The 25,631-nt window shown below is 42.2% G+C and overlaps 5 protein-coding genes across 6 annotated transcripts; 3 read left to right on the top strand and 2 right to left on the bottom strand.

The window, feature by feature from the left end:
• Positions 1-612: 612 nt before the first annotated feature.
• LOC104450676 (probable xyloglucan glycosyltransferase 5) lies at positions 613-3,889 on the top strand. 2 transcript variants are annotated; one of them, XM_010065342.3, is made up of 5 exons: positions 614-1,332; positions 1,965-2,273; positions 2,350-2,640; positions 2,915-3,028; positions 3,125-3,889. In XM_010065342.3, exons 1-5 carry the CDS (start codon positions 682-684, stop codon positions 3,731-3,733), a joined length of 1,974 nt encoding a protein of 657 aa, XP_010063644.2. In that variant the 5' UTR covers positions 614-681; the 3' UTR covers positions 3,734-3,889. The 2 variants fall into 2 exon arrangements, with proteins under 2 accessions (XP_039170859.1, XP_010063644.2); XM_039314925.1 differs by lacking the exon at positions 1,965-2,273 and having other exon boundaries at positions 613-1,332.
• Positions 3,890-5,480: 1,591 nt separating this feature from the next.
• Positions 5,481-8,565, top strand: LOC104450677. The gene is made up of 8 exons (XM_039315441.1): positions 5,481-5,673; positions 5,974-6,202; positions 6,377-6,439; positions 6,628-6,764; positions 6,898-6,933; positions 7,044-7,091; positions 7,372-7,536; positions 8,034-8,565. The coding sequence occupies exons 1-8, from the start codon at positions 5,529-5,531 to the stop codon at positions 8,195-8,197; spliced, it is 987 nt and encodes a 328-aa protein (XP_039171375.1). The 5' UTR covers positions 5,481-5,528; the 3' UTR covers positions 8,198-8,565.
• Positions 8,566-9,021: 456 nt separating this feature from the next.
• LOC104450678 (glutamyl-tRNA reductase-binding protein, chloroplastic) lies at positions 9,022-13,521 on the top strand. Its single transcript, XM_010065344.3, has 5 exons — positions 9,022-9,695; positions 9,827-9,907; positions 12,119-12,223; positions 12,363-12,512; positions 12,880-13,521. Exons 1-5 carry the CDS (start codon positions 9,309-9,311, stop codon positions 13,105-13,107), a joined length of 951 nt encoding a protein of 316 aa, XP_010063646.2. The 5' UTR covers positions 9,022-9,308; the 3' UTR covers positions 13,108-13,521.
• Positions 13,522-17,070: 3,549 nt separating this feature from the next.
• On the bottom strand, positions 17,071-19,731 carry LOC104450679 (exocyst complex component EXO70A1). Its single transcript, XM_010065345.3, has one exon. The coding sequence runs from the start codon at positions 19,353-19,355 to the stop codon at positions 17,316-17,318; it is 2,040 nt and encodes a 679-aa protein (XP_010063647.2). The 5' UTR covers positions 19,356-19,731; the 3' UTR covers positions 17,071-17,315.
• Positions 19,732-20,942: 1,211 nt separating this feature from the next.
• LOC120294770 (coatomer subunit beta-1-like) lies at positions 20,943-25,540 on the bottom strand. The gene is given in 6 exon segments (XM_039315268.1): positions 20,943-21,439; positions 22,017-22,062; positions 22,065-22,101; positions 22,346-22,858; positions 23,326-24,703; positions 24,705-25,540. Coding segments are annotated over 6 exon segments (2,862 nt in total). The 5' UTR covers positions 25,388-25,540; the 3' UTR covers positions 20,943-21,234.
• Positions 25,541-25,631: the final 91 nt, after the last annotated feature.

Consider the following 25,631-nt stretch of genomic DNA (forward strand, 5'->3'; position numbering starts at 1 on the left):
AAATTTGTCAGGAGAACAGTCCATTTTTTGTGCTTATAAAATGCACAAGTTGCAAAGTTCTCTCTCCGTGTGTGTGCGTGTGTGCATATCCGAGATCCTTTTTCTGCTGTTGTGAAATGAATCACCTTATTTTTAACTTTCCTTCTGAACCATTCAAGGTTCGTCCCATCTATTCTTTGTCTACACAATTGGTCATTGGCAACATGAAGAGAGAGAGCGCAAAGACACAACGTCGTGCTAGCCTGTTCTTATTCCAAGGCTAGGAATGGCGGTCTGGATCTGACCAGAGGATAGCCATATATTCATACTTAAAGATGCAGAAACAGTTCCGAATGATGACCCTTATGTAGGGTAGCTCACACTGCAGAACCCTGCATTGCCACTATTGTACCCCAATCATTTGTCCTTTATTGTTTTTTGGCTTGAACTGTGGTAGGTGAGTGTTGTGCGGTAATGTCGTCTTCTTGGTCAGTCTCATTTTGGTACGTGATCTTTCTGCAATATTTCTTGATTCTTCATTGCAAGTTGTCGTCTTTTTTTTTCTTTTTTTCTTTTTTGTTAATTATCACTAGTGAAAAGACGTTCTGGTGTATTCGAATTGGGGTCTTAGTGACAATCATTGGTTCGCTTAAATAAAGTGTCAACAGCCTCCAAGGTTAGAGTTAGCCAGGGAGAGCGATCATGGCAAAATACAGCAACTGTAGGTTCGTGATAGGTGGTCGGGATCCTGCATTGAAACCAGTCGTTAAGGACCGGAGCAAAACAGCCAAGCAGCTTAAATGGTTTTTGCTGATGAAGGCGAATAGGGCCATCTCCTCAGTGGCCTTTGTTGGAAATGTTCTTTGCACGATGGTGAGTAGTATCAAGAAGAGATTGCTATTTGGTCAAAGAGAGAGTGATGAGACTGTGAAATTAGACAAAAGTAAGTTTCTCTTCAGACTTATCCTAGCATTCCTGGTGGTGGCTTTGATTGCTCTAGCAATTGAACCAGTTGCCCACTTCAAAGGGTGGAATAACTTCTTGAGTGCTGGTTTGTTCGTGAATCAAACTTCGGAGATCAGAGCATGGTTTCACAGGGTCTATGCTTCGTGGTTGGAGTTGCGTGCTGAATCTATTGTGCCTTTAGCTCAAGCTCTCTGTAGATTCTATATAGCACTCTTCTTGATGCAGTCAGTGGACCGTACGGTGCTGTGTCTTGGTTGCTTATGGATTAAGTACAAAGGGATCAAGCCAAATATCAGAGAAGATCCATTCAGGTCAGACCATTTGGAAGTTCCTGAGTATGACCACCCAATGGTTCTTGTTCAGATTCCTATGTATAATGAGAGAGAGGTAGGCATTGCATACCTACTGCTTTCTATTAGCATTTGTTTCTGTCTCTCTGTTTTACAATGTGCAAGCATATTGTCATCTGAGGAATTTGATCAGATAAGCATTTACGACCATTGCAGCACAGAAAGATGAAGGCTGACGAACAATCATTCATATGACCAATAAAGCTGTAGATAGTATGCTATATTTTATCATGTGAGCATAACTCGATTGTTTTGTACGGCTTGTTTGTGTCCATCTTTTGACTAATCATGAAGGATCAGTTTCAACAGGATGAGTAACTTAAGGCTCTTTAATATTGCATCCTTGTACTGTACGCATCTTGCTAGTTGTTAGTGATGAATAGACGATTTGGCTGTGAATAATGATACTAGCTAGGAATAGAGAAAGGACTATTGATTTGTGTTAATCTTCTCTGAACTTCACAATCTGGAAATGAACTTAGTGCTGTCAATTTGCGAAAACCTTACCGCCCTAAAAGGATTTATGTACCTAGTACTTTCCCTTAATATTGGATGATCTTTATGTCGATCTTAAGATACAAGATAGTGATATGAGAAGGTGTTGCCGCATTATGTGCCGTGTACTGTCCTCATTCTTGTATGACAAACTCCGCTGTGAACATCCTTTAGGTATACCAGCATTCCATCACAGCAGCCTGCCAACTCAATTGGCCTCAAGATCGGCTGCTTATTCAAATTCTGGACGACTCTGACGATGAGAGCATACAGAGGCTAATCAAGAGAGAGGTTTCGCAGTGGAGCCAAAAAGGTGTGAGCATTATATATAGGCATAGAGAGGTTAGAACTGGATATAAGGCTGGGAACCTCAAATCTGCCATGGACTGTGATTACGTGAAACAGTATGAGTTCGTTGCGATCTTTGATGCCGATTTTATGCCAAAACCAGACTTTCTCATGAAGACGGTCCCTCATTTTAAGGTTTCTCATACTTTAAATCTTCTTTTAGCTCCTGAGCGGCGCTCATCTCTATGACTATTCTCATCCTGTTTCGCAGGATAATCCTAAGCTAGGGTTGGTTCAAGCAAGGTGGATATTCATAAATAAGGATGAGAACTTGCTGACGCAAATGCAGAACGTTGATAGGTGCTTCCACTTTGAAGTGGAGCAGGAGGTTAACGGGGCGATCCTTAATTTCTTCGGTTTTAATGGTACTGCTGGTGTTTGGAGGATTGAAACACTTCAAGACTCTGGAGATTGGCTCGAGAGGACAACTGTAGAGGATATGGATATAGCGGTCCGTGCCCATCTCAAAGGTTGGAAGTTCATCTTCCTTAACGATGTGAAGGTATATTTAATCTAGATGCTTGATTTCTTCTTTGGTTTCATTCTTTTTCTCGCGACTTCATTTGGAATTCAAGACGTCAGCAGTGGTCCTTGAAGAAAAAAGACTCAGACAAGAATAAGGGATTTCAGGAAAAAGTTTGGAGGAAGTTGCACGCAATGTACATAATGCCATCTGCTGAATTTTTTGGTTGATGCAATGGAAGAAACATCGGAACTGAACAGTTTTGTTCCATAATTTTGGAGTCTTTCTCACAAAATCAAATTTCAAAATTTAGGTGCTCTGTGAGCTTCCTGAATCTTATGAAGCTTATAGAAAGCAGCAACACCGATGGCACTCGGGTCCATGCGATCTCTTTCGCTTGTGCCTTCCATCGATCATAACTTCCCAGGTAATTAACTCTTGCTCTTTCACTCTCTACTTTATTCTGTTTCTGAATCTCAAATGAAAAACCAAGAAAGTAAATGAATTTGTTTTTATATTGCAGATCACTTTCTGGAAGAAAGCAAACCTGATATTCCTATTCTTCCTTCTAAGGAAGCTTATAGTTCCATTCTATACCCTCACATTCTTGTGCGTGATTCTTCCTATGGCCACGTTCGTCCCTGAAGCCAATCTACCGGCGTGGGTGATTTATTATTGGCCCCTAATAATGTTGATATTGAACATTTTCCTCGACCCCAGATCCACCCCTTTTGTAGTCCCTTACATTCTTTTTGAGAACACAATGTCCTTAGCCAAATTCAGTGCGGCAATTTCAGGGTTGCTACAGCTGAGTAGTTCACGCGAGTGGATTGTCACAAAAAAAACAGGCCGCTTGGCAGATTGTGCTGAAATGAACAAAACCGGTGAAACCTGCAAAGGAGCATCTGATGAGGAGCTCACCAAGCTCAACAAACGAAAGGAAGGTCCAGTGGAACTTGCCAAAACTCGGAAGAAAACAAGCAAGATATACAAAAAAGAGCTTGCAGTGGCTTTCTTACTACTGACTGCCGCAGTTCGGAGTCTCCAATTGGCCAGAAAACTGCATTTCTGTTTCCTCTTACTCCAAGGCATCACATTCCTCATTGTCGGTCTTGGTCTAATTGGGGAGTAATGAGCTCTTCTTGGTTAAAAAGACTTATCTAGAATCATTGATAGGGGGCGGTATCGAACTTGGTTAGCTTCTGTAAAGCCAGTGCAAACTGTCATTTTATTGCTTATTCAATGTTATTGTTGGAGCCACAAGCAAATTGCCAACCGGCTATGTTGAAAAAGATGTCTTTTCCTAAGCGTCCGTTGCACAATGTCATTGCAAGCTCGCTTTTGTCCATCTTCCAGATCGATTTGGCGCATGTTCTTAGAGGTTTTGAGAACAGTTTGACAACAATCTCTCTTGCGGAAAATGGGGACCTTCCTCAGTCCAACTAATTAGAGTTACTTTGCGCCCTTATGGGGCGAAACTATGATCTTTCTGTGCGGTTTCTTGATTTCAAACATTGTAAACGATTTGAAAAAAACTACAGGGAGTGTCCATCTCTAGATACTGTTTTGCTTCATGTGGACGGAGTATCAGGAAGCTACAGGACTTAAAGATTTTGGACTCTTTTCCAGCAGAACTATCCAGAACGAACCAGGAAACGTTTGTAGTTTGTACAGGTACTAGCGACAACATTATAATCCTGGAAACTCAAAAAAATTGCATCAATCCCTATTCATCGCGCTAAGCACAGTACACGCCTGTCGTCAAGAAGAGGGACGAGCGGCTGTGCTTCAAGATGTCGGCTTGGGTTGATGTTTCACTGTTCGTCATGTCAATGTCCTGTCAGGGTGAGCACCGGCTCCTGAGAACCACTGCTACCACCTCAGACTGAACATCGTCTGATCATTGATTCTAATGCACTGAGCAAGAGGTCAGATTCAATGATGGTATGTGTCGGGTTATTATACATAAGTTGTAAAGGGGATTGGTATTCAATTTATAAATCCAAAGGGAAAATCTCATCCATAGAATTGACTTCCGAGACGAGATATCCAAAATTACTAATACTTGTATTGGATTAGGTGACTAGAGAACAAACGGGGAGAAAGTGACCGGATTTGGTCAACGGTATTTTTTATTTTTTGGAAGACTTTTGTTGAGTTAAACTTAGTATATCAAGGACGCGTTTGATAAAGATTCTACTTTTAAAAATAATTTTTTCTAATTCTATTTTCGAGAATGATTTTTTAATAAAAAACACGCTTAGTAATTATTTAAAATTTATATTCTCAAAATAAAAATGCGTTCGGTAAGATTATTAAATTCTTGTATTTCTTTTAATTTTAATACTTTGATTATATTTTTCTTAATTTTTTTTTTTCTTTTTTTCTTTTCTCTTCTTCCTCCTTCTTTGTAGCCAGTTGCTGGGCACATGGCCGACGACCGACTAAGCAAGGTCCGATGAGCTCGTTGGAGCCTCGCCAAGCCACCGGGAGGCTCAACCTCGCTACCGCTAGGCGAGGCTGAGCTCACCTAGCCACCAATGAGGCTCTCGAGCCGACGAGCCTCGCTGGGGGCCGACGAGCCTCGTCGAGGGCCGATGACACTCCGGCAAGGTCGCTAGCCTCATTTGTTCAGTCGTTGACCATAAATCGACAATTGACCAAAAAGAAGAAGAAGAAATGAAAAGAGAAGAAGAAAAAAAAAAAAGAGTAGAAAAGACAAAAATAGGGATTGATTCTAAGAATTGTTTTCGGGAAAAAAAAGTTACTTTTTTTTTTTAAATTGATTTTTGTTCCCGAAAAAAATTATTAAAGGAATTTATTTCAAAAAATAAAAGAATAAAAATAGTTGGTCACGGAAGGTTACCAAAAATGGCACCCTCAAAGGAAGGCCCTCCAAAACAAAGAACGCCTCAAGCTGAGTAACAATGGAGGCGGTCGCCAGCAGCTGCAGCAAGTCCTGGGGCACTCGCCGAACCTCCTCGCATCACCACCGCCCATCACCATCTCTCTTCTTTCCTCCTTCACTCCAAATTCACTATCCCATTCGACGGTGGCCACGTCTCGCGTCAGGTGAGAGCTCATGACTCTCTCTCATCCCATTCAAAGACTCCAACTTTCCCGCACTCTTGATTTTTTCTGCTCATACTCGCTTCCGAATCGCCTGCTTTGTCATGCTTTCAGCAAAATTAAAGTGGGTCTTTCATCAATTTCCCGACTTTTTAATTTTCGTAATTACCCAGTCATCAATTTCTGTGCTTCTCTTGCTCTCTCTTGACTCTGGAAGAACCCGAATTCGGCTCAATAAAGGTTCGTTCTTGGTGCATTTTTATAACTGGGCGTTTGAGTTCATGGTTCAACCTTGTTTCTTAGGTTTGAATTTGTGGAGACATGGATTGGTGTCATCCTCTGGAGGCACGATGAGAGCTGTGAATGGAAGCGAGATGGAATATTTATCGCCGTGGGACGATAAACCTTATGAAACATTGCCAAATGGTAAAATAGCTTACGTGGATGAGCAAGATGTGGTCACATTTCTTGACCCTCCCAAGGAGTTGATTCCTCTTGACCCGAGTTCTTATAACCCAGCTGCTTATTTATGGTAAAGAATAATTCTGTAAGAATTATGAATGTATGATCCAGATATAACTTTTATTGCATGGCTTCTTTGATTCGAAATGATTTACGTAGCATGCTACTTCTTTTACTTTTGATTTCTGTCGAAGTCGACAGGGGAAGGGAGTCATCTATAGTTTTGGGTCTTGTAAATTTTCAGGAAGAAAATTGAAGACATTCCGGAGGAAAGGCGCCATCGACTGCTGCACTTGCTAAACCCAAGGTTTTCTCCCCCTTGAGCATGTTAGTATGTTTGTTTGGTGCTGCTGAGAGTATTGATTTTTGTCATTTGAGTTTGCCTGCAATGATTTTAGTGATGAATAGTGAGTAATATGAAGCATACTTATTGGTAAATGAACTGGTGGTTTTGTGATTAAACTTCGTTTCTGAAAGGCCTGGAAATATGTGCAGGCTTATAACAAGAGCCTGGGAGATAGCTGGCACACGGTATGAGGATCCTAAGTTAGCAAAGAAAAAAGCGTCCAGTTTGCTTTCTGGTGAAGCTAAAGAGACATCGCTCGAGTATTACTATTGTCGAACCAGTGGAGGTAACACACTGACATCTTTGCTAGTAACACTGACAACGGTTCCTTTGGCATTATAGAAAATATTGAAAATGAGATTATGTAGTTTCAGACCCTCTTGAGGTTGATTTTTCTTTTTAAAACCCTTGTAACACAGGTCCTCCCTCTGTTGCTTGGATAAATTTCTTCAAAAGGTGAAATCTGGATTCCTTGACAATTCTGAGTTTATCATGCTTCCAGTTTTTGAGTCTCTTCTTGTAACAGTTATCAGGCGTGCATGTAACTAAGCCCCGTTTCTTACACAGGCTATATTCTGTGCCAAGGATGAGAAGAAGTATGGCCGTTTTATTGGTAAACCCTTTTTCTATCACATAATGTTCTGGACGTTGCTTGATAGCAGATGCAGTGACAGGCTCATGAATTTGAAGCTTTCATGTACCATTGAGGTTGCTTGATATAGAATAGCACAATCTTCGTGAACTAGTCACCATTTATGCCAAAGCATGAATTTTGGCCTTTTCTCTTGTTTCTTTTTGCTTGCTGCTTGTGAGTTGTTAAACTCCAAATTCAGATGTAGGGCTGGTTGGTAAATTTGCTGAATACTGTGGTCCAAGAACTTCCTCTTTCTCAGGTGAATCGCTGCTAGGTCAATTAGCAAGTTCCTTTAATCCACTGTACTTTGTGGTGACACAAGCCAAGGAAGTAATGTCCACAGAACAACCTTGTGATCTAGCATACGAATTTGGTGATGGATTCCTGGATCTCTGTGACTACCCAGAGAGCTTCCCTAAACCAGGTAGGTTCAGCCATTCCACTAGATGCAAAGAGGCCGATGTGAGTTCTTGTAAATATAATATATCTAGGGTAAGTGCAAAAACAGGATTTCAGGTTTTGCCCATTGGTCAATAGAAGAGTTAAGGTTTTATTTCGATCAATTGGAGATTTAAGCTTTAAAAAAAGCCCCAATTAGGTCTTGAGCTCACGTGAGTGGAATTTAGGCACTGGACATCTGACGTGCTATGTGTAATATTTGGTCATTTGTCGTGTGTCATTTTCGATGCCTAAATGCGAACTTGAGACCTGATTGATGTTCTTTTAAAATCTTACATTCTCGATTGAGCGGAATAAAACCATAAATCCTCAATTTTCTAAGGATCAAAATCTTTAGTCATGTTTCTGCACTTGTCATGATTTGTCAGATAACAAAGATTCTGACACCGACTTAAATACTCTTAGTTTTGCTATAGTTCAGTCAAGAAGTTTATTCCCTTTCATGATCCTCTTCTTTTGCAGGGAAGCACCCTTATCCTTTCGATGATGAAGTTGTCGTGTACCTTCGTCACATTGGGCCTGGAGTCTTGGTAGGGCAAGCATGGCAAGAAGGAAAGAATTTGCAGCAAGTGCCTCAAAAGTTGTGCAGCGAAATTCTGATGGTGAAGGATTATGCAGTTTGCTGAGGACCTATCGGCATCGAATTTCTGCCCCCGCTCTCTGCACTGCTCTTCTAAAGCCGTTTAAGACCGATGCTTCTAGTTCAGTTCGACCATCAGATGAGCTTTTTTCATTGTTCTGATCATGTGAAGATACTGTGTGAAGAAGCAAACTAAGAGGAGCCTGATCTGACCGCAAGCATAGTGGCTTGTAAGCCGTGAGGCACCTGTGCACAACATAAAGAAAACGTGTTGAACCCATTGCTATTGAGAGATTCTAGCATGGATTGAGTTCAGAGATTTAAATAGCATCACACATTCTAGGGATGTCCAGTTGTGCTCTATATATACTTTGTCACCTTCCTTTAGCTGCGAATCTTCTCAATGATTCACTATACTACATGTCCAGTTAATCAATTTGAAGAAAAGAAGAAAGAAGCAATTGTCGATTCTACATAATATCCACAACTCACATCGATTATGCTAACTTTTGTTGGTGAATTCGCTTCAGACCCAAAAAAGAGAAAAAAAAAAGGATTAAATCAGAAACAGATAGATAACGAACAGTAATTCTGTGACACATTGTTGAGGACTTAGATAAACAGCTTCATAGAAGTCTGTCGCTTAATGATTGGGACACGGTGCAATTCATTGATTTAAATCAATGGTCTTGTTTGTAATACGAAGGGGGATGAGTGGATGATCATCAAAAAGGCCAGACGGTCTAACTATTCAGAGTTCCATACCAAATTCTTTGCGATTTGTCGAGTAAAATCAATGGTTTTGTTTGTTAAATGAAGGGGATGAGTGGCTCATCAAAAGACCAGGTGGTTTATCTATTCATAGTTCCATACCAAAACTCTTTGAGCGGCGTCGTTCTGCAGTTCCTCAGGGACTTGGCGCTGACCACATTATCAAAACTGGAGACAAGAGTCTGAACAATCCATCCCCATCCTCCTCCTCTTCCTCCTCGTCCTCCTCGTCCTCCTCTATATATCCGATCTCTGCGATGGTTCCTCTTTTCTTGCATAATCATCAATCGATTCGTTCCCTGGATTGCTTCTCTTGAATTTCTCAGTTCTACCTAACCCTCTCTCCCTCTCTCCCTCTCTCTCTCTCTCTCTCTCTCTCTCTCAAAATGCTGCTTCAAGCTCAATCACTGAGGACCCATTTCACTCCTTCACCGACCCTTCTCAGACCCAACCTCAAGACCCAATTTTTCCATCGAAAACCATGCTCGTTCCCCAAGTTATTCTGCTTCAAGACCCTGAAATGCTCACTTTCCGCCGTCGCCGAAGCCACCCAGTTGGGACTGTCCTCCAGTACGAAGCCGTTTCCGGCCGAAGTTTCGAGGACCATCGTGGAGTTGACCCCCGAGGGGACGCTCTCGACGTTGACCGACGACGGTTGGCCTCTCGGCATCGGCGTTCGATTCGCGGTTGCGCCAGATGGCACTCCAATCTTGTGCTTGAATGAGGCTGACAGGCAGTTCCCTGCCGACAAGAGGTCCAGTCTGCATGTTCAGGTGCTTTTTATTCTTGAAATTTCTTTCCCACTTCAAGTTTATTCTTGTTTGCGTGCGCTTGAAGAAAATGTAGTATATTTTTGTTATCTGATTGGGAGAAATTTGCTTTTTTGCGGGGATTATTGAATCAGTTGAACCAGTGTGGGTTACGGACTCCGCAGTGCACAATTCAGGGCAGTCTTGCTAAAGCTGGAGATAGAATGTTTTCAAAGGTAATGCCTTTTGTTGTCAGTGGAGTTGATTTTCTTACATGCTCTCGTAAATGGGAAGAGTGTCGCATTGTAGTGATCTCAGGAGCTGCCTAGAGATCTCGCTTAACCTTAGCATGGAGTTCATAAATTGTGCTTTTGAGTGAGGTAGATGTACATTACTGCGATGATGTGGTCACAGGATTTTATTATCTTCTATTTTCTCGGATTTAATTTGCTACTCTCCATACCCTGTTGTTTGCGGAAGCCATACTTGAATGGTATCGCTCATCTTTGGCTTATCTATGGGCTTTGCCTGGTCCCTTTTCCCCTTTTCGGTGGAACTCCTCAAACAATGAGTGTGAGATAGTTACGCGTTCAATTCCTGAAAAATGAATGGTTTGGCACTTATTTATGGAAGTTTTGAAACTTTTTCAGGATCAGCTTTGCAAATCGTTTGCTTCTCCATAAAATTCTGTTTCAAAAAATATGAAGCCTCTATTGTTGGCCCTTGCCTAGCAAATGTAAAGCTAACACATTCCATTTCTTGGTTATACATTGTCTTAAAAGATGCAATGGCGGTTGGTGTTAGCACCTTATTCTTCATCATATCTATCATCTTCTTTCCTTTCTAGAGAACGAGTGATGGTGTTTTTGTTTCCTAACTCAGCATAAAAATCTTTTATTTAGCATTTTCATTTAGAAAAATCTCAATATAAAAAAGAGTATCTGAGAAGAACCTGCAAAGATCGTGTGTAAGGTGAAGCTAGGTGAAGCTTAGCAATCATTTGGGGGGAATAACATACTGATCAAGCTTTATAGAACTCTCAGTTCCAGTATGATTCTGTTTATACTCCTCCCTTAAGACCACTTCGTCATCTGCAAGGCTTATCTATGCTGATCTTGGAAAAGATATGGAGATGAAAACAGCTATGTGCATCAATAGAGAGATGCATAAATGTTTTCTACCTACTGGATATTGTATCACAGTGTTGGGCAAGTATGCCTGTTTATTTTCCAATAAATATTAGCAATGGCTTGGGAGAAAATAATGACTGATACAGAGCAGATCACAAATAATTTAGCAATTAATTGTCTTGAAATCAAATCTAATCATGGTGAGCCACGCTTCATGAGAAACCTCATTTCATAACATCATATCTCTTGACAGATTCTTTTTTCCTTTTTCATTTTTCAGAACCTTCAAATAAAAGATGTTTTTAACAGTTCTCAAGTCCAAGATGGACTCTTTAGTCTTCTTTTCTGTTTGGTGGGCGTTATAGAGTACTTAAGTCATCCAATAAAATTACTTTAAGAACATTCTTGCATCATAAATCTCAAAACCCAGTTCTATTTGTATGAGATCTAAGAAGAGCCAATCAAGAGACCTATGACAGCAAGAGTAGCAGTAGTCAGGCTCTTTTGCCACAGTTGTTGCATAATTTGCCAATGTTCTGGCTATCCACAGATTCCATTCTCATATTCGGTACTGTAGAGCTTTGATTATGGGTAGGATCCAAATCCATTCAAATATTTAGATGATTCTCCTGCCATCCTCATTTGAGACGAATTATCTCGTTTACAAACTAGTTGTGTTTGTGACTTGGATTGTTGAGTTCAAACTGACTCATGGTTGTATTATGGCAATTTAATCTGCAAGCATGTAAATTACAGAGAAAGGCATGATTAGTGCTTCTAGTCTTCTAACTTTTCATTACTACTGGGTAGCATTGAAATTAAGTATCCATGAGCACTGAGAAGGTATGTATCTGGTATGGCTGCTCTCATGGATTTTAGTTCCTTCTGTTGAAGGGTTCGCACCCCTTGGTGCCTCATAGTGAATTTTTCTTTACTTGTTGAATTAAAAATGAAAACGTAAAACATTGTCCTTGGATAGCCTTTCTGTTATTTGGTAAACAGACATCCTCCACTGATTGGATGAGTTAAAATTATCAGTATTGAGGAGTCTTGAATTGTCTTCTGTAGCTGTTGTAGCTGATATGCACTCTCTTGTAATGTTTTAACTTTTTGGAGAGTGCTTTGGATTTGAAGATCTTTATTAGGTTAGTCTAGCTTTAACGCTTTATAATTGATACTAGCACCTGAATATTGGGGCTATAGAGACCCATTTGTTGTGGTTAAAGTTAAATCTTTTTCACTCTATGGGAGCACATGAGTGATAATCTGAGTTTACTATGTGCATTCATATGGGTGACAATGAACACTTCCTTTCAGCGGCTTCTTTCAGCGTGGACAGAGAGATTTGGATCAGAAGCTGAGGAAGACCAATTGTATTACATAGATGTGGAAAAGGTACTTCAGATCGAAGACTTTAAGGAGGTATGCCAATTTGTCTTTCTGCATGTTCTGTCCCGGTTTCCTTTCTAGTCTTTGTCTTTTTGATCTATAGTAGAGCAATGACAACCTTTCTGATATTAAAACATATAGTGCACTTGTCTGATGTTGGGTACCATGTCAGGATGGCATATGGGTCACCTCATCTGATTATAAAAGTGCATCCCCTGATCCACTTCGAGACTTTGCTGAAAAGATTGTCACTGAGATAAACACCAATAACATGGAAGATATTTATCGCTTTTGCAATGTGTATGTTGATTTGGACTTCCAGGTACGCATTATTTTCACTTTCCTATCTTGAACTTTACATCAAAACTGTTAAATTGGAATTGCATACATTGAATATTTCAAGTCTTATTGAAAACTAAAGGCTTTTGAAAAGAGAAATGGCTCTTTAAGTTCTCATACTGTGCAGAGGCCTTTGACAAATGAAAACTTGCTTGATTTATTTTGAAGAATAATGGCAGTCCTATCTGGCTCGATTGGCCATTTAAAGAAAATGAATCTCAACTATTAAGTGTGCTTTGAATGCGTGCCTGATGCATTCAGCCTGTAACAAGCTTACTTCTTAATGTCATTGCATTACATGCGCATCTTTCTTCATGGTGTCGTCTCAAGGGATTCATACATGTTTGCAGGTGTCTGAGGCAAAAATGATATGGGTTGACCGGTTAGGCTTTGATGTGCGCATCCACTCCCCTCCAAGTAGTATATTCGATGTCCGCATTCCTTTTCCAAGAGAAGTTACAGATGAGAAGGGTGCAAAATCATCTTTCAATGGTATGTCTCAAATAGCGTGGGAGGTAGAAAAGAATTTCCATGCCCCCGATTTTAACAAGGTGGAACAATTAAAGCAGATAGCTTAGATGATAAATAATTTGTATCCTCTGCCTTCCTGATTGAAGGCAACGCTAGGATTCAGGTCTTCTGTCTGTTCATTGCTGGAGTTTTGCCCAATGTCAGAGAAGTTTTGGGTTTTGGCAGAAAAAGAGAGAAGTTTTGGTGATTATTTGGTGGTTGATTGTACCACTTTGTGTATCCAATTTTGAGGGAGATTGTATTGTGTCTTAGTTGGTTAAAATTGGAAATCTAGGCTGGTCATTTGGACAATTGTGGCAAGCAGTGTTGATGCCAAAATGTCATCTTATGCAATATTACAGAATTTTTGGCAGAAATGCCTCCTCCATTTAGATTCATTTGCACCCCAGAATCATGTAATTGTTCATGCATATTGCTTTATCCCATAAGCAAAGGGCAATGAAGATGGTATTTCATTCTGAGTGTTCTTATAGTAAAGTCCGGTGAAATTATGAGGTAGTTTTTGGATACTTACCTGTAATTAAGAAGAAGCTATGTAAGTGCCTCGTTGGACTGTGTGGGGAGAGGGGGTGTGCAGTACAAGACTTCCACTATGATCTTTTTCCCTTTAGTCCAGATATCATTGATGGGGTTTTGTTAACTATGCAAATAATACTTCACAAGCAAGATGAAGCGATCAGCAAAAATGAGCTCAGGTTATTTAATTGAATGCAACAAACGAGTAAGGTGTTTCAACAATCATTATTATCTTTACTCCTAACTAGAAGATCCTCGTCGCTTGGACCCATTCCAGATTCTCTACTCTGGTCACTGAGCAAGATAATACATTCTTGTAGTCCCTGTCCTACAGAGTGGACATGATACCCTTCAATGATCATTAGGAAGCTCAAGAACAATCACATGTCAAATGCAGAACTCTATCAAGGACCAGAATGGTCAACCTGAACACTAGAAGGGACTAAATCATGCCCATGTCTTAGTTCCACCTCCAATTTTTCCTCCTGCCTCTCATTACAGACATAGTAGAACACGGTGAACACTGCATAGCCGAAGGAGTTCACCAGGCACAAAAGGATCGTTACGCAGAAGCCGAAACCAACCTTGACCATCGGGGCTAGGTGATCTTCATCGTCTGTGATCATGACATAGAACAGCACATAGATGGGGTAACTCAACAGAGCTAATGCCAACACAAGGATAAAACCTTCCATTTTCTTCCCTCGAATCAGCTCCTCACCTCTCACTCCCAGTGCCTTCACGCCTTGCCAATCATCCTCCACGACGGAGATGACCAGTTCAAGAACCCATTTAGGAGCAAGGTAGAAGTACAGCAGAAGCATTGCCGCCGCAGCCGCAACAACACCAATCGCCAACGCGAGATTACCGTCGAACACCCGCATGAAGTTGGCAAATTGCATGAACAAGAAGAGCATAACCAGGTACGCCGCGGTCAAAACGGAGACACACAGCCATGTAAGGAAGGGCTTCTTCCAGCGGGACCGGATCCGCGATATCAGATCCCTGAGGCTCGTAGGTCTCGTGGCGCGAGGGAAGGTTGACCCATTGATGACCAACATCATCCCGGAGAAAGAAACTAGGGAAAAGGCCAGCAAGAAGAATGATTCAATAAGCGCAAGAGCTCTCACGTCTCCGGGATCTAGCCTTGACTGCTCATAACCATTCTCGACTTTCTCCAGCAAAGGTCCTGCTAGGGAGAAATGGAGCAGCACTAGGAGGAAAGTGGGGCATGAGATGAGAAGCATGACTTGGATCGTGAGCTTCTGGTTCCAGGCTGGTATTCGGATTGCTTCTCTGAGGACCCAAATCGCGTTCGACGGCGATGAGGCCATGGCGGATGATGCTGGGAAGGAAACGATCCTCGGTCGGAAGGAAAATGCTTAAAGAGAAGACTCTACTTTCCTGTGTATTATTGTTTTAGGGTGAAGGAACTATGATGGAGATCAATGTTATTATATCCATCATTGCTGGCATTTCTGCTGGGGGGATTAATTTAATGCCCAAGTAACTTAGGTGGTCTCGTCACTTGGCAATTAGCACGTCAAAGATTCTAATTTTCTGCTTTTTTATCCGAGATTTGAAAAAATTCCTAACGGGGGCGTGAAGTACCCTTATTTTCTCAAATAAGGGCTTGAAATGGACCTTGCGTTATTTAAAATTAAGGCCTACAATGGCCATAATTGTTTCAAATGAAGGGTTGACCTCGCCGGTTAAATTATTTTTATTCTAATTTTAAATTATTTTTATTCTTTTTTTCTTATGTTTTTCTCTTTTTGTATGGGCTAGTGGCCGTCAGTGAGGGCTTGGCAACCCTCACCAATTGCTGGTAAGGGCCGGGGAGGGCTTGACCACCCTCACCAGCCGTTGGGTAGAGCCGACTAGGGCTTGTCGGCCCTCGCAAGCCCTTGTTGGCCGTGGGCAAGGCTAGCCTCGCCAAGCCTCACTTGTGGCCGACGAGGGCTCGGTGAGGATGGCCAAGCCCAAGGCGAGGGTCGCCTCCCCCAGGCGAGGCTGTCCTTCGCTAATGGCCGCGAGGTCGACCTCCCTCAAAGAGAGGGTCACTTTGCCCAAGCGAGGATGTCACTCACCGGTGGCTAGTGAGGGTGGCCCTTGCCAAATCGAGGAGGGCAACCCTCACCCAACTCTCTTTGGCATTGCTAGTGGTAGGCCGGCCATTGATGAAGAATAAAGAAAAAGAAGAAAAAGAAAAAGAAAATAATTGACTAAAATGTTATTGACTAGTTAAAAAATTAGACCCTTATTTAAAATAACATAATCACTTCATATTTTCATTTAAAATAAAATCCACTTCAGATCTTTATTTGAAAAAATAATAACATTTCAAGTTTCTATTCGAAGACAATCCAACTTCTTATTATAGAAAATTAAAAAACTTCAAGTCTTTATTTAAAACTTTCCCTTCAAACTTTAATATACTTCAAGATTAGCAAGTTCTCCCAGAGGACGAGCCCAGAAAATGCGGAGGAGAGGGACGCGTGCGACCTTTGGATGATACCGATGATTTACTTTTCTCGTTTGATCCGAATCTCGTGCCTTTTCACATGTTCTGGTTCTTCCTAATAAGCATCGTAAAAGGAACAAACGAAGTACCGGACTAAGAAAGGGGAGGTGTCAACTGAGGTAGCACTTTACTGTGGAAACAGCTCTTCCAGATTACCCTCAATTATTAAATTGAGGTGGTCCCAACTTAGACAGGAGGTCTGAATAAGGAATTAAGCTATGTTTTCTAATTGATTACTTACATTTTCATTTAAGGGTCCCCACTGGAAAAGTCAGCCGTGACTGAAGGGTTTGATGTTAAAAAAAAATGGCTCAGATGAATTAAGATGATGGTGACCCTTTCACTTATCTAGACGGCATCTCAGAAAACTAGACTTAAGAATATCCTTAGAATGATATACTTATGATTGAGTAGATAATGCCAAAAAGAAAAGCGAAACTCAATTGTCACTTACTAAAAGTGAACTCAATTTGCTCAAATAAGAACACTGGCAGTAGTGTACGCACTTACGTTGCACAGATCCCACGTCAAATTTGATGAACTGTCCGTATGGATTTGAATATTTATTGGAATTACAGTAAGGTAAAATCATAGTAACACTCATTAAGAGTACCATAGCAACAGATCTCTTCTTTATAAGCCTTTGGGATTAGCCACTAATCATAGCATTGGAGCGAACTCTGAGTTTTCTCAGTTCTAATATTTTATGGCACTGACAAAGAATCCTTCTCTCTTGAACCTCAAGATAATCTGTTCCTTAATTACAGAGTCAAGGATGTGTTTTTCTCGAAAGTAGTAATCGCGACACTGGCACTATCCTTCCGCTTCCTTCTAATAGATGAGACTAGACGCTGTTAACGCATCTCCCGGTTTCATAGCAATTTGCGAATCTGATGCATATTTGCGTGCACATTTAGCTATCATGTCATTGCAAATCCATCCTTTTTGCGGAAAAGCCAAACTCATAAGATAAGCTCGCAATATATGCTGTTGCAAAAAGCCAATAAGATCAGCATGACTATCTATCCACAATTCTTAAGAGAGAGTACTGCATTGACTATATTTACATGACCACTTTTTTTTTCTTTTGGTCGAAACATGACCACTTGAGAAAGCCATAAATACTATGTGCCTAGTTAGGAAAGGCATAGGATACACATGATGTATATTTTCCTTCCACCATCTGTACATAGGAAGAGCATATCGATGCTAAAACTAAGCAGCAGTCAGAGTAAGGTAGAGTTGACTGGTCATTGCGTTTTTCATATTGTCGATGGGGTAATTCGTCGTCACACTTTTACTATTTCCGAGCTTTCTGTGCTTTGGCTGAAAGAGAGAGCCGAGCATGTTCTCCAAGCTCTGCACAGAATGCTTGATATAGCGGTGGGCACTGTCGTCTGGAGTGATAGAAGTTGTGTATTTTTTTATGTAACTCCCATAAATGGGTGCGATAGCCTGCACCACACGCTGGCACATCTTTTCCCTCAAATCTTCATCAGGGATGATCCAATTATATTGCTTCTTGTACATGTCATCAAAAGCTTCATTGAATGCCTTCAGCCTCTTCTTGAGAAGGTCTCTATCTATTGGTTCCTCTTCAGCTGTTAGATCGGTAGCGGCTTGTGTAATAGGAGCTAGAAGCTTTCCCCAGCTCTCCTTCAGGTAGAGCGTGGAATAGTAATCCTTGTATTGCTCATGTGCTCTTAGCCAAGACTCGCCCATCATGTCGCCAAGCTTCGTGCCTTTGAGACTGCAGAAATAGTGGTGGTTGTTCATCATGAAGAGGAAGGAGTGTGCACGGTCGTGGTAGGCCTTTGACCACGAATCCAAGTTCAGCCCAATTTCCTTCACGATGTTGTAAATCTGATTGGTGAATAGCCCCTCTTGATACTTTTCATGCTTCCAGCTCTGGTGGATCACCAGGATTTGGATCATGGTGGGCCTGTACTTGTCACCCAGCAGCTGATTGCAGTACTCCATGACAAAGCTCACGAGCAGCGGAACGCTGCCATCTGATGGAGGAGGGCTCTGCCTTTGTAGTTCCACTTGAAAGGAGAGCTCCCAGAATATCTCCCAAGCACCGTGAACAACGTTTCTAATGAGATCTCTTGTCAGGGTTTGGATTTCAGCGCAGGCTTTCGTACCAAAGAGCTGAGAAAAATCTGATCTTAGATCGTCCAGGACTGCAAAAACTTTCAACAGATTCAACAACTTGTCAGGGCTCTTCTTGCTTTCTGTGAACTTATTTCCAAATTGGAGAAACGCTGCAATTCCAGTACGGGAAGCGATCATTGTGAAGCACCTTGTCCAAACTTCCTGCCCCAGTTTCTCGAAGACCTGCATGCTTAGCCTATGCTCGTGCTCAAAGACATGCTTCATGGCATATTGCAAATGCTGGCTCCACCTTTCCAGGTCACTCTCTATTGTCTGCTCATCATCGAATTGCAAGGTTGGACTCTCGAGATACTCCAAGTGGAGAGCTTGTAAACTTGCTCTAGCACTCAAGGTCCGGACATCGACATAAGCATGTATACAGCTTTCCAGCTGGTTGCTCATATCCAATCTCTCGAGGATGGCTTGCAACTTCTGCATGACAGATGCTGGAAAAGGTGATGAAGCGACACAAGCATCCTTCGTCACGGGACATTCTGTCAGTGATTCAAATGCAGGAGGAGCACTATTTTCTGTCAGAAGCTGCTTAAACTCACATTCTAGTTTGTCGAATGCGATACTTAGAGCTCCTCCGTCACGATGTGACTTCATTTCAGAAGACTGCAAATCTTGGAGGATGCTCAATGAACTCTTCAAGTTTAAAACATAGCGCTCGTTGGTCATCCCATTGTCTTCCAAAAGCTCGATCACACCCTGCAACCACTGAATTGCTAGCAAACAGTTGTCAGACAGAAATCTCAGTGCCTGCTCAAGCTTTCTCACGGTTGAAAGATAACACGGTAGGTTAGAGCAAGGGCTTGCCAACAGTGAGTGCTCGAGCTCACGAACAGACTCGTAGACTTTCAGGACCGCGTCCGCCGGTCGTATGGCGCAGTCTATGTGGTCTCCAATTGCAAGGAACGTGCACTTTTTCCGAGAGGCGGGTCTAAATGCAGACTCCAGAGACAACAATCTCTGGTCCGCCGTTTCCAATCTTAGACTCATTCCATCTAACTCAAGGCCAAGAACCCTCGACTTGTCGAGGCTAGTCTTCAACAAGTCTCTAGCCGCCACAAGGCTCTCGATGCTCTTTCCCTCGGCCATGACTCAGAACAAGTCCCGGCTCAGGATTCCTAGCGGATAAGACTTTCGATTCGGCCTTCTAAATGGCCTCTGCGCATTTCATGTAAAAACAATTAGACCCCCTCTTGCTAGTTTCCTTCACACAGCACATCTACTTTCTCACCAACTCACCAAATGTAAGTGAAAAGAAGACCCCTGAATTCAAACCAAACTTCACTTGCAAAACAAACATATCTATTAGATCCGTGTAACTTCAACCAACATGCAACCATCTTCTTGCTTGGATTAATTGCACACCCCTCCCCTCCATCAGGGAGAAAACCTTTGGGGACACACAATTTTCTCGTACTGTGGAAGCGAAAGGTTGTGTGAAAGAATCGAAGTTTGCAAATCCAAATGAGGTAATCCCCAAGTCTAGTCAATTACGCGATCTTAACCGGCACTCCACAAGTCATCCTCCCGGTGACTACAAGTCCTGTCCGATTATCCGGGTCGAATCTTGACCATCTAATGTCGACACGTCCAAGAGATGAGAATTACCCCTTGATGGTAAATCAAACTGCAATTTGTCAAAAGACACGAGTAATTAAAACACACGTTCGGGCCTACATTGAATAACATTCACTTTTGTTCTTGTTCTTCATTTGGACTTGTTCTTTAATTTATCAGTAAGGGAAAAAGACTCATCTACTTCACTTGCAATTTGCAGTTGTAAAAGTTGCAAGGTCCTTCAAAAGCACGGATCAATTACCGTGCGAGACACCATGTTAAAAACTTTATTTTCACTGAAAGCAACATGGATGACGCAACAATCGGACTAAAGGGGTTAAAAGAGTGGAAACAATGTGAATTCATAGCCAAGAGTACTGAATACTTTGCCTTGAACGGACTGAAACAATTCCTTAACCACCAACGAAATGATATCTTTAAAGGCATAGCCGAAAAGAGTAACCAAACGGACACCAACTCGAGTGGAAGTGTATTTACTTTGAGAACTGAAGTCAGCAACATCTGGCAGAAACCCTTACCAAAAAAAAAAAACATCTGGCAGAAACTTTCAAGACTCGGTTCAACCACTCTTAACGCAAGAGACATCCACCCCTCCCTCCCTCATCCACATGGTCAAGTGGAAAACAAGTTTGGCAAACGCTTCCAAACCCCCAAACCTACAAACATGTCGGCCCAGGAGCTACATCGTTTTCTCTTTAGGAGAAAAAAAAAAGAAAAAAAAAAAGGGGGAACAGCGTTAAAATCAGCAATGCCAAGTGGTTCGGCGACCTCAAAATGCACTATCGCATCAACAACAGTGAACTTTCTTTAGGAGGCTACACCATCATCACTGGCCTGCAGCCAGAACATGAACATCGGCAACTGGACGCAATAAATCTTCTAGCATCAAAACAATCTGCATATTCTCTCGCACCTCAAAACTCATTAGTAATGGATAATTCAGCGATTTATCAAAATCCCTGCCGATAGTAGTCATCTATGACATTTAAAAGATAATCTCTGTTGCAACACAGAAATCGGGAAAAACTTAAGGAGGACGGGTCATAATACCAATAGCTCAAGGAATGTAAGACAATAATATAAGTAGAAATGATGGGATCAGCAATCAATCAAACAAAATATTAGCTCGAGAAATGATCTGTTCATTTGATTACTGGCAGCGCACCAATACCGTATCTATACCTATTTGCACAAATTCAAGATGCACATCAGAAAGAAATCGACTCTGAAAGGTTGCGAAAGAAAAATAATTTTAAACAAAATCTGAGTCTCTCTGAGCAAAATGACAAAGTAATAATCGGGAGAGAAGAATGCTATGCCAACTACAAAAGCACATGCATGAAATTTAATAAGGAATACTATGACTCTCAAATAAACAGTTGTAGTTCCATCAAGCCGCTCCCTTCTGCTTCAGAGTGATCTTATCACCAAGACTCAGAGCAATCCCTTGAGTTTTACTCCGTATCCGGATGTATCCACTAAGCTTTCCATCGACTTGCTTTTCAACGCTCACATTCACCAGAGCGTCCTCACCAAAAACACTCTTTGCATACAAATTAGCAGCAAGGAAACCACATTCGCCTTCTAGTGCGGACCTATTGTTCAACAAGCAAAAATAATCAAGGCAAGCAAATTATCTTTATCCAAAGAAGGCAGAGGTCCATACATAAAGACATCAAAAGAAAAGAAAAATTATTGATAAACACAGACATAAAGATAATAAATCAACTATACACTGCAACAAAATTTGAATCAAGCAAATTTCACAAACTTCATATTCAGCCTCTGCAGATCTTCAATACCCCAAACTCCAATCGAAACTATTAAATAAGTTGAACAACCAAAGACCCTTGCTCCGCAAAACCTGGCATCTCAGTGGGTGGAATTATAAGGCAGTAAAGACACCACTTTCCAGGATTGAAAAGGGATGGACTGCTACATATTGACTTCTGGCACACCCCAGATTTATACTTCAACCAATTGATCTATCAACTCATTCATCCAAGAACTTTAATATTTTGCTATCTCTATCTGTCTAGAATAATCATCGCTACCGCCATAACTATGAAGAACATGGAAGCAAGAGAATGCAAATACAAAATCACATCAAAAAAGAACAAATCCATGCACAAATAACACTGTGGAACAGCATGGTATATAATAGCAACTTACGGAGGAGTGAGGCACTTCATGTTAGTTGACTTGATGATGTGGTTCAAAACTCCTTCTCACCCTGGATAACAGTATTAATAGCAACCTATGCAAAGCATAAGATGTTAGCAGAACAGAACACATGAAAAAGGTTACAAGAAAATGGAGATGGATCAGGTGGCAAAAGATTTAGCTAATGAGCAGAAGAATACAGTAAGACCCTCAAAAAATGAAGGACCGCCCTCTCCCCAGGAATAACTAATTTAATAATACAACCAATGGAAGTTTCTAGCCAAACAATAAAGGAACTCATAAAACAAAACATCAAGGACATATATTCATAGACATACCTTATTTTCCCACTCAAACTCAGCCCACATGGTTCTGAAGGCAGCATCAGCACAGTATGCAGGAGATATGTAGTCCATTATGTCAATATGAATGTCATTCAGCACAACTACTGTCCTTTCAAGCACATTTGACGAAGTCTCATACACTATGTTACCAAAAATTACTCCCGTTTCTGTTGAAGAGACTTTTATATTTGCCTTTATCTGCTTGCTTGACTCTGGAGCAAGTGTGTAATTCTGAGGGCGCTCCACAAGTTTAAGATCACCCATGGTTGCAAGCTCTAAGCACAAATTCTGAAGGGTATCCTTAGTGCGATTAATGACAGTGACATCCAGCACAATGTCATAATGATGAACCGTCACATATGCTTCGGCATAGACAGGATCGCTGAATCCAGTGAGCTGAAGAATGCGATTGAGTTTATTTGCATCATCTCCATCCTTTGTGAACTCTCCAGTGGCACGTTTAAGATCATCCTGGACCTCATCTTCCAATTCAAGCTGGCTCATACCCTGGAAAAAGCATGCAAAGAAAAGACTAAGTGCCCAAACCTTCACAGTGCATAGTTATGCGATGTAAAGTGCAGAAGCCAGAAACAAAACATGCCATAATTATTAACCAAAAACAAACAGAAGAGGAAGGGAGAGGGATGAAAGAAATTGCACGAATTTGATTAACAGATATTGACAAGCACATATAGGCTCATGGCATGTGTCATTATAATCTACTCTCAGTATCCAAAGAGAACGAAACGAGAAGGCAAAACATACACAAGCAAATGCGCAAGTACAGCCAAATCTCATGATTACCAGATGTGAAAAACGAACAGGAAGAAAGATCAGGAAGTAGAACTTTCATTGACTAGAAACCAAGAGAACTCTAAAGTATGAGTATCAATCATTTAATATTGACCATTAGTTAGCTTGCTAGCACAAAAGTCAACTCAAATCAGAGAGACAAGAAAAACGATGTTGCTTACCTTCCTGCTCTTCAAGTGGTAGAAGTCAATCAGATCATCTGGTTGAGCATGAGATATCTGAGCTTTTGCTTTAATTTCCTCTGTCTCTTGGAGCTGCTTTTCTGCAAGCATCTTCACAAAACTTTCTCTGCAAGATTGCAACCATATCTTCCTTATTTCATCACCAGTGTTGCACAACAGCCTAATGCAAAGGATGACTCTGTCATGTGAGTCATTGTCAATTGGGTGTGGAAGAACTGGCGACTGACCCAGCTGTAGCATAGATGCCATAATCAACAAGGCCTGAGTGGTTGCTTTGTTAACTTCCACCTTTGACGGTTGGACCTCCTCCAACCTCAATACAAGCTTTGTCAGGGTACATGCCACAACCGCCCCAAGGAAAAAATCACCTGAAAGGATCAGCGATCTTAAGTTTCCTACAGATGTCAATGAGCCCTGAACAAGGGTTGGAGGAGACATGGCAGTTTCCAGAGCTGCACTCTGGGTAGCATAAGTCCCATCAGCGAGTATTGCAGGTCTCCTAGAAGATGTAGCCGCCACGTTCACTGGCTGAGAACTCTTTGATGCATCTTGTCCCTCACCCTCTTCAGCAGCTGCCGTGTAGAATGGGAGGTCTCCAAGACACTGTTTAATAGTAGAGATGCCACTCTCAACTTCTGAGAGGGAGAGACAATATTCCCCAATAATCCAAAGAGCACAAGAACAAACTCTTGCGGCACGGATCTGGTAGAAAGTGTCCAACAGTCTGGTAATGATAGAGACCCGTAATTTGGGATTCGTCTCAATTATCTCACGCACAAAGACTACAACATCCATAGCTGAAGCCACATTGGAATCGCCCAAGAAATCCATTAGGAGATGCACAACCGTGCTTGCCACCTCAGGGAACTTAATTGCACAAGTATGGATAGCTTGCACGAGCATTTGCCTGTACTCTCCATTCTTCTCAAGCTCCCCGCTTTGAGTCTTCACAACCTCCTTCTTCAACATCAAAACGACCTCATCTACATTTCTAGGAGTAATCAACTCGAGGGCGATGTCTAGCGTCTTTCTCCGAATATCAAGATTCGGACTTGAGAGTGCTCTAAGTACATCCATCACCAGCTCAACCATAATTTCCCTGTGTGAGCTCTTAAGCTCGTTCAACCTATCAAGCACAATCAGCTTCACATTGTTATCACTCTGCGACAACAGCAGCTGACTATACGTGCTAGCTGCGGCCCTTATTGCCGTCGGCGCAGAGGACAGCGACACGAGTGTACTGGCGCACTCATATATCACCGCAGTTGATGGGGCATTAAGCAACGATATGATAATCTTAATGTACTTTCCTTTCTCAGCCTTATTGGATCTACACACTTTCCTAATCAACTCCAAACAACCATCTGCAGCTGCTCCCCCAATCATTAATCCTATCGATGTGCGTAAACAGATAATTCACAGCCCTCTCCTGAGAACAATTGAACAGCATGAGGAACGCATTGCGCTTACTCGAATGGTCCTGCTCGGTGGAGAGCACCTTCTCGATGATCTCGGGCGCCTGATCCAACAGGTTCTGCCCATCGGGGAGCCTATACAGGGACATGACCGCGAGGATCGCATTGCGGCGGACGAAGGGGTGGCGGTGCTCCAGATTCTCGACGATCGACGGGATCAGGGGCTCGATGATCTCGACCTCGTTGAGGCGGCAGAGGAAGCGGAGGGTGACGCCGCGGATGTACTCGTTGGGGTGCTGGAGGTTGTTGCGGAGGTTCTGGCAGATGAGGATCATCTCCGGGAGGACCTTGCCGCGGGCGTCGGTCTTGTCGATGATCTCGAGGTACAGGAGGAGGAGCTTCTGGATGGTGTGGTCCTCGCTGGGGAGGACGTAGCGGATGATGGTGATGAAGAGCTGCGGGATGGTCTCGCCGTTGAGGAGGAGCATGATGGCCTTCTTGAGGGCGTCCACCTTGAGCGGCACGTCGTTCCCCTCCAGCGCCTCCTTGATCTCGTTCGCCAGCGACGACGCCCCCTTGTCGAAGTGGACCAGGAGGGTGCACGATTTCTCCATCTGCTTCTGCATCGTCGTCGCCCTCGCCGGAGAGATCGCGAATCGGTCGCCGGAATTCGATGGAGGCGGCGGCTCAGGCGCGAGATCTGATCGGATTTAGAGAGAGAAAGAGAGGATGGAGGAGAGAGAGAGAGAGGGGGGGGGAGGGCCGTCGTCTTCTTCGTTTTCACTCTCTTCTTCTATACGAGAGAGGGGAGAAGTGAGTCGCTAGATCTGAGATTTGGGTCGGGTAGGAGATTGTCAAATGTTCGTCGCT

This window comes from Eucalyptus grandis, chromosome 6 (genome assembly GCF_016545825.1).
Source record: "Eucalyptus grandis isolate ANBG69807.140 chromosome 6, ASM1654582v1, whole genome shotgun sequence".
Taxonomy (NCBI): domain Eukaryota; kingdom Viridiplantae; phylum Streptophyta; class Magnoliopsida; order Myrtales; family Myrtaceae; genus Eucalyptus; species Eucalyptus grandis.